Source organism: Oratosquilla oratoria, chromosome 3 (assembly GCF_046742065.1).
Source record: "Oratosquilla oratoria isolate Oo_2021 chromosome 3, ASM4674206v1, whole genome shotgun sequence".
NCBI lineage: Eukaryota > Metazoa > Arthropoda > Malacostraca > Stomatopoda > Squillidae > Oratosquilla > Oratosquilla oratoria.
The window spans coordinates 64154415-64168683 of NC_134779.1; the positions used below are offsets into that span (position 1 = coordinate 64154415).

Here is a 14269-nt window from a genome sequence, read left to right on the forward strand (position 1 = left end):
CGCATAGTTCTGCTTTCCCATGAGAAAAAAGACAAGTATGAATCTCACAGCTTTATAGGGATCAATGTATTAAGTGTGGTTGGTGAGGTCATGGGTGTTAACTGAGATTAGGAAGGTAACAAAAGGAATGGTAGAAGAGCAATTCAAATTTAGGAGAGGAAAAGGGCGCACAAATAAAATTTTTGTGGCATGGCAGGTATCTGAAAACTATGTAACAAAGGGTAAGAATATTTTTTAGGTTTCCATGGACTTAAGGAAGACATATATGGTCAACAGAGAAACTTTACTATTCATGTTACTATCTAAATATGAATAGGCTTCTTCCCCCATATATGGGAGGTTGCCACCCAAGGTATGCACCCAGCCCCACCAAACCTACTCCCATCCATCAATCATTTTCCTTTCATCTTAACTCCCTGTGGATGAAGGGAGATCTCTGTCCCCTGCCCAGATCAGAAGCAATGCTGCAAGACACAGCATGTTACAAATATACAAACCTGAGAGAAGTCTGTTAAAGGCCGACAAAAGTTTCAAACAGGTAGAGGGGCATGGCCTGGTTCACAAAGCACTCAAACCATAGATATTGTGTTGTTGTCTGGGTAGGGTGACAGTAGGGCAATGAAGAATGAGGTGTTCTGTGTCTCCTGTGTGGTGAATGCATATGGAGCAAGTCAAATCTGTGGATAGAGCTATTCCATGTTGATTTTATTTCAGTACTACGTGATAGCCCAAATGTAGTTGAGTACATGTGGTTGCTGTTTATCAAGGGAGAGATTTCTTGGTTGGGCCAGTGTCTGGGGAAGTCTGGTGAAGAACCGAGTCTGAGGGTCAGTCTTGGTCAGCCAATGACCCAGAAACACCCACACTGATAAGACACAAACAACTGTCAAACATTTCTTTCCAGAAAGATCTATTGTTGGGTTCAGGGACCACTGTCAGCTACTGTCAGCCTGCATATCTCATATCTATCAACCAATATACCAAGGGCTTCCCCCTTATGAGGGAGGTAGCCAGTCAAGGCACACACCCAATCCTATCCACCACCCTTGTTTCCCTCTCATCTTAGCTCCTCATGGATGAAGGGTCATCCCTGTCTCCTGCCTAATGCCTGGGTCAGAAGCAATGCAGCAAGGCACAGTGCATCCACAGCAGGGTCATTTCACTTACATGGCAACCCTCCTTCATTGTCTCCTCATGTAGAAAATAGAGATGGGAAGAAATCCCTTCAAGCTTCATCAAAATAATATCCATACACAACCATTCTCCATTCACACTTATCCCCTGCCTTCTTCCTTCAGGTTTCCCATCAATGATATTAATGGTATCTGTTATAATTTCCTGGCTTTTACCAGATATTTTCCCTATCTTTGGGGGAACTACCCACCCATTAAATGGTTAAACTTATCTCATTCTATTTTCAAGAGGCAGTATTTTTTCTGGATCTAAACAATTTCATTCAGCTCCAAGGCCATTCTCTACAAGTTAAAGAATTAAGTTTCTCTCATAATATACCTACGTCTCTATACACATTCTACCAGGCTGCTTCTAAACCTCTAAATATGCACTCTAATGTTCTTTCAAAATCTTGTGATATATTTGCTCACCACAGCAAGATCATAGAAATACAACTACAGCAAACAGAGCCAAACAATCAACTTACTATGAAAGCTTGAACTTGGCTTATTCCAATCTTCCTCCTCTGCTTTTTCTTGTGTTTTCTTCGGCCTTGATAAAGCCTCACCTACATGAGCTTGGCCTGTGGTAGTACTGGACTGTTGGAGGCACCTGTTAATTAAACACATTCAGTTTGTGTGAACATTGTGACAAATGTGGATAGGAGGTAAAGGGAACACGGGATGAGGGAAATATTTTTATTCCTGACTAGTTTTGCCTGGGTGGCTTCATCAGAGGAATCATTCCTCTGAAGAAGCCACTTAGGCAAAACTAGTCAGGAATAAAAGTATTTCCCTCAGCCTGTGTTCCCTTTATCTCCTATCTACACACATCCAGTTTCTAATACAACTAGTTAACCATGTCAACAACCTATACACCACTCTATTCCACTAGCCTTTCTTGGGTACTGTCACTATGCTAATGCCATCTAAAGGCAAAATATATATACATATGCCAAAGGCTCTTTCCTCCCTAAAAAACAAAGGTAAAAAATCCACTCCCATCCATTCAATCCCCATATACTCCACTCCCTCCCTTTTATCTTGGCTCCTCCTGGATGACAGGTCATCCCTGCATCTCGCCCACTGCCCTGGGTTAGAGCAGTGTCACAAGACACAGCACATCCACAGCAAGGCCACTTCATTTAATTGGAGAACCCTCTCTCCATCCCCTCATGCAGAAAAAGAGAAGACAGGGAGAAATCCTTTTGGGCTGCGTCAAATTAATTTTTTACACATACTCCCTCACCCCCCATCCACCACCCGCTCCCTCTCATGCATCACGGCATTATCCATGCACAACTATTCTCCATCATCCCCTATCTTCTCCCATCCTTCCTCAACTGACATTCCCCACTTTCCCAATGTACCTTTTACCCCATCCATCCATCTCATCCTTGGTCACCCCCGCATGTTCACTCCTTCTGCCTCTGCCTTCCACACCTCTTCTAATCTTTATTCACTCATTCTTTCCAGGTGTCCAAACCATCCCAATACTCTTTCATCAACCTTATCTCCCAACTCTCTTTCCACTCCCGTTTTCCTCCTTACCTCCTCGTTTCTCACCCTATCCAGCCTAGTAACCCCTATCATATTTCTCAGGCTCTATCTACCACCCTTCCATCCACCACCCTCTCCCATGTATACTTATGCTTGACTTTTTTCCTAAACACTGTATTCGCTATCATCAACTCTCTAGACACATCTCCACCATCAACTCTCCACTACAATTTTTTCCTGGAACTCCACACTTTCCAACCACTCCATCTATTGGTTACTTTCCTACACTAGCATTAAGGTCTCCCAATACCACTACATTGACATTTTGCCCTAATCCCTCTATACACTCATTTAAATCCATTCAAAAAGCCTCCTTTACCTCTACACTCTTCTCACAATTGGGCCCATATGCATTTACAAAAACCCACACCTCTCTTCCCAGTTCCACCTTCATCCACATCAACCTTGAAGAAACCTCCTTCCACTCCACATGCTTACCTATCTCTTCACTTACTGGTATAGCCACCCCTTTCTCTATCTTATCCTCTCTTCACTTCTGAGAACCTCCCAACTACACTCCCAAACTCAAACTTGCCCCTCCTTTTCAACTTTGTTTCACTCAACACCAACACATCCATTTTTCTTCTCACAAACATAATGCCTATCTCTCTTCCCTTTTACTCTCATCTGTATTACAACCATGGACATTAAATGACCCAAAACCTTAGGGTGCTGGTTAGAAAACTCCTCCCAGACCCTCTTATGCCTTTGCTTTTTTTGGGAATGTCCCCTTTGAGGCTACAGGGAGAAGGATGCCTAGTCCTATCCCTGTCCCATTTTGGTCAACGTTTATGACTCAAGTGGAAATAACTTGGTTGTAGTATTCTTTTGCCCTACCACAGGGTTCGGCAAAATTAGAAATGAATATTCAGAGAAGTGGTACAGGACAGTAACAAGAGTGGGAGGGACAGCATAAAGGAGGGAGAGTTGCAGTAAAATAAAGTATCATCATTTTTCTAAGAATAGCGGTTTCTTCTACCACAGACAAAATGATGTGTGGCTCTAGTCCCTAAAGTATCAGCTGCATGCTACTGAGCAGCTTTCAACCCGACAATAACATGCAGCCAATATCCTAGATGGGGGATAAGGCAAAATATAATATATATAATTTCTTTGTTCTCACCAGTTAAGCAATTTTGAGAAATAACGGAATATGGAACTTTTACATTGCAAACATACCTTAGCATACATTTTCCGCTCACAACACCAAGGTCCTTAAGTGTGGTTGAGGTTAACTGGTTCCCACGAACCTGCCTCATGGCATAAACAACAACAGCTTCCACGCCACTGTCTGGTTGAGGAAGGAGGCCTTTCGCACCAGCTTTTTCATGAGTTTCCAAAATTTCCTGAAGTGAGCCTTAAAGAAAATTTATAAATAATATATCAATACAGCAATTAAAAAATTGTAAGCAAATGTCACCTCATATGTACATCAATCAACCCATTTTGTCTGGATGGCAGTTAATCTGGCTATCAAAGCTTTCATTCATCAACGAAAGCAGAATAAAGCTAATGGGATTCATTTCTATCATTACTAATTCATATAAATACCAAAAGTAAAGTGTTTACTATCATTAATAAAAAATAATGACATCACCATCCAAAATAAAGATCATGTTATCTTCCAGTGCCACACACTTGCTCACTCTAAACAGTGCTACAAGACTTTTCTGTGTAACACATGGTCTATGGGTCTTCAGCATGCAATTTCAAACAACAGGTTGTTTGACTGAATAGAAAATTACCTATCACAAATTTACAAATGAAAATTACAAAATAAATAAAATCTTACATTTTGAAGAAAATTCCCTTTCAAGCCGTTCACCAGAACTTGTCACTAAAACTACATCAACATTAGAAGATTTTCTTGGGGTTGCAGCTTCGACCAAATCCAATTTGCAATTGTTGGGAAGGTTGGAGAACCTTACTGTGCTACTTGGATCTACTGTATTGCGACCACGTCTAAAAGGAAATGCATATGATGTCCAATATAAATAAAATGTGAAAATGATAAAAATCAGTATGTCACAGCCAAATTATATGTACATAAGGAATGTGGTGAGCAAAAATGGATTAAGTGAACTTCAAGGGTATACTAAGAATGATGTGTATGGACAGTAAGAGCTTTTGATGCAAGTGGAATATCTGTCAAGAGGTTGGGACACAGCTCTCCTATAACAGGGCCTGACAGCAACACCTGGTTTACCCCACTGTTTCATTATATAGCTAACTCCTCTTTAATCCACTCAATATAATTTACAAAGTTGATGAGAATATCCCTTTGGGCTTCATTACCTTTTCATCCATTCACTATATTTTGCAATATTCGTTGCTCAATAGCTATTCCACATGTATCTACTTTATTTTTCATCTTCCTCCATCCACTTTTACCTTCCAAATCCTTTTTTGCTGCTCTCATCTCCTATATGGTCAAACCACCTAATCATATACTCTTTAAATATGAGAACATGATTACACCTTCAACAAATAATATATTACTCACTTCAGCTCATACAAATCTGGGTCTAACTTCAGTTTCTTACATGCTTCTTCTAGAATCTGGAAAATAAAATTATCTATGATTTACCACACTATATACAGAATCAAATGCAAAAGTGAGGAAAACATGTGGTCAAAGAACTTGAAATCATCACCAAAGCAAAATTTTCTCAGAGTTCTGAGGTACCACTACACCACTAACATAAGTATTTGTGAATAAATATGGTTATAAACTGCTTGCTGAGCAGAAATCTATCCATATACCAAAGGCTTTTTTTTCCCCCTTACAAAAGGCATATTTCCACTTCCATCCACAACCCTTCCCTCCCTCTCATCTCAGCTCCTCATGGATGACAGGTCCTCCCTGTATCCCACCCACTGCCCTGGGTCAGAAGCAATGCCGCAAGACTGCGGAAATTATTTGACGATGATTTGGTAGTCACTAACTCCCCACTATTGAGAGGCTAGGATGGTGCCCTTACCATGGACTTTGTAGTGTGGAATTTTTATACAAAAATGTTAAAGAAATACAAAGGTGATAGAGCAAGATCTTTAACCCAATACAGAGACTGAGTGTTAGCCCCTTAGGACTGCACTTACCGATGAAGATAAGGGCATTGATAGGTTCTGAAGACAAGTGTCAGTGAGATAATTTTGACATCAATTTCACAGGACCACCTCTTGCAGGTAACCATCATTAGGCCCATGGAGGAAATACACAATACAAATGTATCCTGGCATATCCTAGATGCAAAATATCAAAGAATGAATATACAAAAATTACAAAAGAAGATGCCTATGGCACTGTATGGGGGCAGAGACTTGGAGTGTAAGGGAAGTAGAAACGAGAGATTTAAATGTATTTGTGAAGTGCTTGAGAAGTATGGTGGGGGTTACAAGGTTGGATAGAGTGAGAAATTAGGTGAGAAAAACAGGGGTGGAAAGAAAATTAGCAGTTCAAGTTGACGAAAGAATAATGGGATGGCATGGTGCAAGTGTGAATGTAGTAGTTTCAGAGGGATTAGCTTGTTAAGTGTAGTTGGGAAGGCTTATGGGAGGATCTTGATTGAGAGGATTAGGAGAGGAACAGAGGGAGTAATTGGTGAGGAACAGTGTGGATTTAGGACGGGTAGAGGTTGTGTAGATCAGATTTTTGTAGTAAGACAGATATGTGAGAAAGCTATAGGAAAGGGGAAGGATGTTTTTTGGGCTTTTATGGATCTGGAAAAGGCTTATGATAGGGTAGACAGAAAGGCACTGTGGGAGGTTTTGTGGATATATGGGATAGGAGGAAAGCTTCTAGGAGCTGTCAAGAGTTTTTATGAGAGTAGTAGAGCTTGTGTCAGGATTAGAAATGGAGAGAGTGAGTGGTTCGAGGTAAAGGTGGGACTTCATCAGGGATGCGTTATGTCGCCCTGGCTGTTCAACTTATACATGGATGGGGTTGTGCAAGAGGTAAATGCAAGGATAGTGGGTCAGGGATTGGAGATGGTTAAAGAAAATGGAGAAAAGTGGGAGGTGAGCCAGCTGTTGTTTGCGGACGACACTGCGCTTGTGGCAGGATCGGAGGAGGGATTGAGGAAGTTGGTGACAGAGTTTGGGAGAGTGTGTGATAGAAGAAAGCTAAAGATAAATGTGGGTAAAAGTAAGGTGATGAGATGTACAAGGGGTGAAAGTGGCAGTAGACTGGAAGTGAGCATTAAGGGAGAGCGACTGGAGGCAGTGGATAGTTTTAGATACTTGGGTGCAAATGTGGCAGGAAAAGGTGGAGTGAAGGTGGAGGTAGAATGTAGATTGAGAGAAGCGAGTAAATGCCTTGGTGGATTAAAAAGTGTAATGAGGAATAGACATTTGGGAATGGATGCTAAGAGGAGACTATGAAGGAGTGATTGTGCCAACAGCACTGTATGGAGCAGAAACATGGAACATAAGAGAGGAAGAGAGAAGGAGTTTGAATGTGTTTGAGATGATGAGGTGTCTGAGAAATATGATGGGGGTTACTAGGCTAGAGTGAGAAATGAGGAGGTGAGGAGGAGAACAGTGGTGGAAAGGGAGTTGGGAGATAGGGTTGATGAAAGAGTATTAGGATGGTTTGGACACATGGAAAGAATGAGGGAAGAAAGACTAGTAAAAGAGGTATGGAAGGCAGATGTGGAGGGAGTGAACATGAAGAGACGTCCTAGGATGAGGTAGATGGATGGGGTGAAGGGGGCTTTAACCACTTCACTACGGGACTTAAATCTCGCGGGCAGCAGCCAATGCCAGCCATACGTGTCGTAATAATACTCGCATCATAAAATATAGTCACGGCTTATATCGATCGTTCTCTCTTTCACCCGTGAATTTTGAAAACCACAGAGAATGGGATTAAGAGCAGATTAGGGAGAATGTAAAAACACAGGGGCGACTACAATAAATATAATCAAGACGCCGATATGGCAGCGTCGCGAATCCACTTGCTCCTCATGATGCCTACGTGTGCGGCACCATATGGAAGGGGTTAAGGAAGAGGGGAATGTCTGTTGAGGAAGGACAGGAGAGGACAGAAGACAGGGGTGAATGGAGAATGGTTGTATATGGATGATGTTGTGATGCATGAGGTGGAATGGGGGGTGAGGTAGTATGTGTGAGCAAATTTTGACGCAGTTCGAAGAGATTTCTCCCCGTCTTCTCCTTCTATGCATGGGGCGACGGAGAGGGGGGGGAGTCACTGATTTAATGAAGCGGCCTTGCTGTGGATGTGCTGTGTCTTGCGACACTGCTTCTGACCCAGGGAAGTGGACAAGGTGCAGGGATGACCCGTCATCCAGGAGGTGCTAAGATAAGAGAGAGGGAGGAGAGGTGTGGAGTGTATTCAGGGATGGAATGGGTGGGAATGATTTTATGCCTTTTCCTTTTTGGCTACCTCCCTTGTAAGGGGGAAAAAGCCTTGGTATATGTATGGTGCATAAGGAAAGACTAGCAAAGAGTATGGAAGACAGGTGGATGGAGTGAATTTGTGGGAAAAACTGAGAATAAGATGGATGGATGGGATGAAGGGGGCCTTTAGTAAAAGGAAAATATTTGTTAAACAATAATGGAAAAATGCAAGAGATAGGTGTGGAGAAATGGAACATGGTTGAGAATGGGCAATAAGTTGATGCAGCTAGAAGGAATTTTCCCTTGTCTTTTTTATTTTTGCATGAAGGGATGAGCAGGAAGGGTCACCATGTAAATGACGTGGTCGGAGTACACCAACTTGGGCTACCAGACACTGCTATAGATATGCTGTCTTGATGTATCTTGCTGCATTGCTTCTGACACAGGCCGGGGGTGGGGGTGGGGTGGCTTTGTCCACACAGAACTATGTTAGGAGGGAAACAACTGGGTGATGGTTGAAAGTAGAATGGGTAGGGATGGAAGCATGCCTTGGGTGGCAATCTCCCTAACAATGGGAAAGAAGTATGTACAGATAATAGATGGTTATGTTTGGACAGAAACCATGATGAAAAGTGAAAAGGAATCTGGGTATTTTTCTTAGAAGTGCACACTCACTCAATATAGCATTAGAAAATTATCATTTTTGTAAATTATAATACATCAATGTGCTGTGTCTTGCGACACTGCTTCTGACCCAGGGCAGTGGACAAGGTGCAGGGATGACCCGTCATCCAGGAGGTGCTCAGATAAGAGGGAGGGTGGAGGGGTGTGGAGTGTATTCAGGGATGGAATGGGTGGAAATGATTTTATGCCTTTCCCTTTTTGACTACCTCCCTTGTAAAGGGGAAAAAGCCTTGGTATATGTATGTATGTATAATACATCAATGTAATATACATTTTTCTTGGCAGAAATCAATAAAAAAAAAAAAAAATTGCTGAAAGCAAACATACTACCAAATAAAGCTGCAGACATAGCATCGAGATGCCATGTTGTCATTTGTCCAGTCCTATCAATGTCAGTTAGATGATGGTTGTCACATTGTGCACTGGGTTTTCTCCAACTCCAGGTGATGTTAATAAGCACTGTTACAAAGACAATGGGATTCCTTCAAGCTATGCTACAATTCTATTCCCCGCAGTCCAATTGAGTACTTAATCAGACTGTCAGCATCTGTGACTGATGATGACCCAGATGATCTTTAGAATTACATGTACTGCATTACTAACTACAGCTTAGGCTAGATTAGAATAGACAAATTTATTATCCTTTCATTTCTTCAACCTTGGCATATATCAAAACAAACATGGTGTATCATTCACCCGCCACAACTTTGTTCGTTAGTAAATCAGCTTTAACAACTTTTTTGTTATTAATTTTCACCAAGAAAAAAACATATTACGTTGATGTATTATAATTAACAAAATTATTTTCTATTGCTATATCGCATAGCTGTGCACTTCTAAAAATTTACCAGAATCGGTTCTTTCTCTCCTTAGTTTCATGATGGCACTATTTAGCTAATTGGGTCCTGTCATCTGAGATTTGGTTGAGAGGTAATGATGTCATAAGGTTCAGAGCATTACCAACTTGAAAAATAATGCATCATTTGTCTAATTGCAGATAACCCACAGGTAATCATTCACTTTTCTGGATGCAAGACAAGTAAATACCATAAGACTGTGGTGAGGATCCTGCACCTGGTGCATAGCTACAGCTAATAATAATGATGATGATATAGTTTAACGTCACAAACTCCCCCATATCAGAAGGCTAGGACGATATCCCTCACAGAGGGCTTTGTAGTGTGGAATTCAATGAACCATGCCCTTGGTTCAACTTTGCTGGTGACAGGATTCAAACCGCCATCCCCTCGACCTTCGTCACAAGTAACGACGCCCCAACCCGTTTAGCCAGCAAGCTTCTTAAATGATAATGATATTAAGTTTATTTGGCATTGAATCAATATACATAAAGTGCAGATAATGAAAGGAACACATAGTTCGAAATATCAATTACAATTGCTGAGGATAACACAAAAAAGCATGTAAGCTTATTTCCATTGCCTTATGCACTAGGACTGTTGGGTCAGGTAACAGTCACTACTTGGAACTGGAGAGGAGTGTGGAATTCAATTCCACAACTAAGCCAATGGTGAATAGGAGACCAAAACACTTCTTAATATACCACCAGAATAAATATTATAAATTACTACAAAATCACAAATTAGTGAAATTCCATGTTTAGCAATATTATGTATCTATGAGACAGGCGCATGCAGAGGGGGGGTGCTAGGGGTGCCTAAGCACCTGCCCCTTTGCCCTGTGCCCCAAAAGTGCCCTTCACAAAAATATATAAAAATGAATGAAAAAATTTTCTCCCAGGCTTTTTCTATTTTCTTACAATTCAGAAATTATAATGTGGAAAATGGTGTTGCACCCTACCGGATAGATGCCAAATCCGAATCATAAGAAAGAGTGAAGTGCCCAATTTCCTGCTCCTTGCAATGTCTGTGCACATTACTGCTATGAGATTACTATAATTTTTGCAAGTCCTTTCTGATGCACTGGTAAGAATGACCTATTCACCCACCATTCAAGCTCCATTCTGCCCTTCGTATCAACATTTCTTATTTTGCTATAAATAATGGAGCTATTTAGTTTTACCAATTATTGTTTGTGGTGATTTCCTATCATCAGAAAACTGAAGGGTAGTGCCAAAACATTTACCAAACTCTAAATACATTACAGCTGTTGTCAGTGCCGAAGAAACAACTTTACCATGACTTAGTCTTAGTAAGTTAGTTACTAGTTAGTCTAGTAGTAAGTAGAGAACATGGCATGTAGTGATATGATTGATGAAGGATAATGCTTAACTCCAAATATCATATTACACAACTACACTCTAATACATAATCATATGCTTCATAAATGACAAGAACAAACTCAGCCGGTAATATAACTCACAAGAGGAACTCTTTAACTGAAAATGCATAACTACAAACTGTACCTGTAATATGCTGGTGTTTGGAGTTACTTTGACAGTAGCTCTTCTTCCATTAAGGCCTTGAACTATGACAGACATCTTCTTGAAATGCTATGCTATCTAATCTGTTCCAAAATAGAAATACATGTATTTTAACATTCGATTTTCAACTTACTGCTGACTCACATTCAGTGTTTATCTAAAAGTGGTCATAGTCATCCTTCAATTGCGGACAGTTTATTGGGTATGAATGCCATGAAATTGTTTAAATACACTTACCACTCGGTTAATAATGCTGATTCAAGACCCAGGACTTGAGATTCTATTATATCAATCCAGAATACTGAGTGTAATAACTACATAGTAACCTAAAACCACACAAGCAGACATACGCTTCTTTATGTTTACGTGCACCTACGAACGACAATGATCATATACATATGCAGAAGATGCATCTCTGGTTATTTAAATAGCGCTGAGAAAATAAGTGTATGAAATACGCATTCGAATATGAACAATAGACAAAATATCATAGAATCTTATTAATCTAACTAAATTCGAGAAAGGTTGCTGTGACTTCAGTGATTCAATCGTTTAGCACACTACAGAACAAAATATTTAAACGACTACCAAAACATTTGATAACACTAGATAACGCCATTCGTGAATAAACTGAGCTACATTAAACATTTTAAGAAGCAAAAGGTTGTAACTGTCAAAATAAACAATTCACTTTCATGCATGACTGTATTTATGGTCTGTATAGCAACTTCGTATAGACAGTCCTGGACAGGCGTCGTACGAGATTTTACTTTTCATGTACTGATCCATTTAGTCAAGGGTGTTTACAGTTTGGATAGGAGCCCTTGCTACTGTAGGAAGTTGAAGAGGGAATATTAAGGTTTTGGTGTTTAATCGCCGATAACTTGGCTTAGTGTTATTATTGTTTATGAGCAAATGAGAGTAATTGGTTGGGCCGAAGTCCGACGGCGACGTCTGCGTCGTTCTGGCCAAGATCTAAGAATATAAGGTCTAACCACTTCCGACCGAATTTCGAGGGAGTTGGCGCAGCGAGCCCGTGAACGTCACTTGGCTGTTCAAAGTGGGGTTAGCGGGTCCTATAGCTGTCAGTTGAAGTTGGTCCGTCGTTCGAAAATGACGTCGCCTTCGCTCGCACCGCTCCACTCAATTATTTATATTCTGACAAATATTATATAATATATATATATATAATATATATAAAATATTATAGTTCCTGTCTATATATATGAATATATAATATATATGATATATAATATATATATAATATATAAAATATTATAGTTCCTGTCTTCCTTGGCGTTTCACAGTTTTCTTCAATGTATCACAAAGAGAAAATGGACGCATCTAAATGACGTCAGAAGCTGCGCAGAACTACTCCAGCGATTAGACCTGTTTACTTAGACCTTGGTTCTGGCGCCACACCGAAGCGTGTGCGACTGCGTCTTGACTGAGCCACGCCACAGAGTCGCCCATGTGTATGGGTAGAGCGACACCATTGTGTCCCGTCACAGCTTCAGTTCCAGCATGGATTCTGAGGACGAAGCAGTTGCATTACTTCTGCTTCTTCGGCGCCGCCGTCGTCGTCGTGAAAGACAGAGAGCAATGTGGATGCATCCATTAACTTCAACAAGACTGACTCATGGACAGTTTTACACAATAATGGGTGATTTGAGAGCTGACAGTGAAAAATTCTTCAACTACTTTAGGATGTCTCAAGATAGTTTTAATGAGCTCCTTAGTTTACTTGGTCCCTACATACAAAAAGCCAATACAAATATGAGGCGGAGCATTCCAGCTGAGGAGAGACTTGCCATAACATTAAGGTAAATGATCAATAGCAGACGTTTATATTCTTAAACATCCAAGTGCTTTTTTGTTTTACGTTTTTACTACAGATGATTCACTAGGATTTCCTTCTTAATATATATATATATATATATATATATATATATATATATATATTTTGTATATATATAATATATATATATAGATATAATTTATATATATATATATCTATATCTATATATATATATATATCTGTGTGTGGGTGTGTGTACAACATTAAATGGGTCCCAGTGATTAGAGATACATTTTAACAACCACAATGCACTTTAATTCTAAGCCATCCAAGGCCAGCATGCTGAAATTGAAATGTGGTACTGCCTACTACCACATTTCAATTTCAGCATGCTGGCCTTGAATGGCTTAGAATTAAAGTGCATTGTGGTTGTTAATATATATATATATATATATATAATATTAGTTAATGTGCTGTTACAAATATGGTAATAGAATAATGTCATGCAAACTTCAAGTTTTTATTAGGTATATCACTAATGCCTGAGTTTTCTGACCATGGGGACAGTCACAAGTGACAATGCCTGTGAAGTTGTAGATCATGCAGGTGAAGTTCTATTCCAGTATCATACACATTTTTCATGGTACAGATTAATCCTAACCTTCAAGACTGGAGAGAAATGGCTGAAGACAGGCCAGTCTGGAGAGGCACAGTGAAAGTGGTGATGGGACTGCGGTCCTGATACCCAATAGAGTGTAGTATAGTATAGTTATTTTTTCCATTTGCAACATCTATTTTTTCTGTATAATGGATAGGTTAGGTTATATTAGGTTAGGAGCTATTGGGCAACATAAGTTTCATGTTGAATATATGTGTTTGCATGATTCTGGAATTTCACTGTAGGTGATGGTGTGGGAAGTGGTCTTGGTTGGCTTTGTCTTGCTATTGACTGTGAAAGTAGGGGAGAAACTGTGTGGTGCCCTGGGTCAGAAACAATGCAGTAATACATCCACAGGAGGGGGCCTTGCCATGGATGTACCATGTCTTGCTGCATTGCTTCTGACCCAGGGCAGTGGGTGGGAGACAGGGATCATCCTTCATCCACAAGGAGATAAGATGAAAGGGTTGTGGATGGGAGTGGGTATGTGCCTTGTGACTTGACTACCTCCCTTATATGGGGGGAAAAAGCCCTTGGTATTTAGATAGTATGACTCACTGATGAATATGGATCTGGGAAGAAATGATGTGGTGGAAAGAAATATTGCTGATTAGTAAATGTTGGATGCAGTTTATTCC

General features: G+C 40.3%; 1 protein-coding gene across 1 annotated transcript in view; it reads right to left on the reverse strand.

The window, feature by feature from the left end:
- Nucleotides 1–11583, reverse strand: part of LOC143023307 (tether containing UBX domain for GLUT4) — a 37655-nt gene extending 26072 nt beyond the window's left edge. The window contains exons 1-6 of the mRNA XM_076181838.1: nucleotides 11413–11583; nucleotides 11158–11258; nucleotides 5236–5291; nucleotides 4525–4694; nucleotides 3912–4089; nucleotides 1661–1785 (exon numbers count right to left, since the gene is read on the reverse strand). Of these exons, the coding sequence (XP_076037953.1) occupies nucleotides 1661–1785; nucleotides 3912–4089; nucleotides 4525–4694; nucleotides 5236–5291; nucleotides 11158–11232 (604 nt within the window). The 5' untranslated portion in view covers nucleotides 11233–11258; nucleotides 11413–11583. The remainder of the gene's footprint in view (nucleotides 1–1660; nucleotides 1786–3911; nucleotides 4090–4524; nucleotides 4695–5235; nucleotides 5292–11157; nucleotides 11259–11412) is intronic.
- Nucleotides 11584–14269: the final 2686 nt, after the last annotated feature.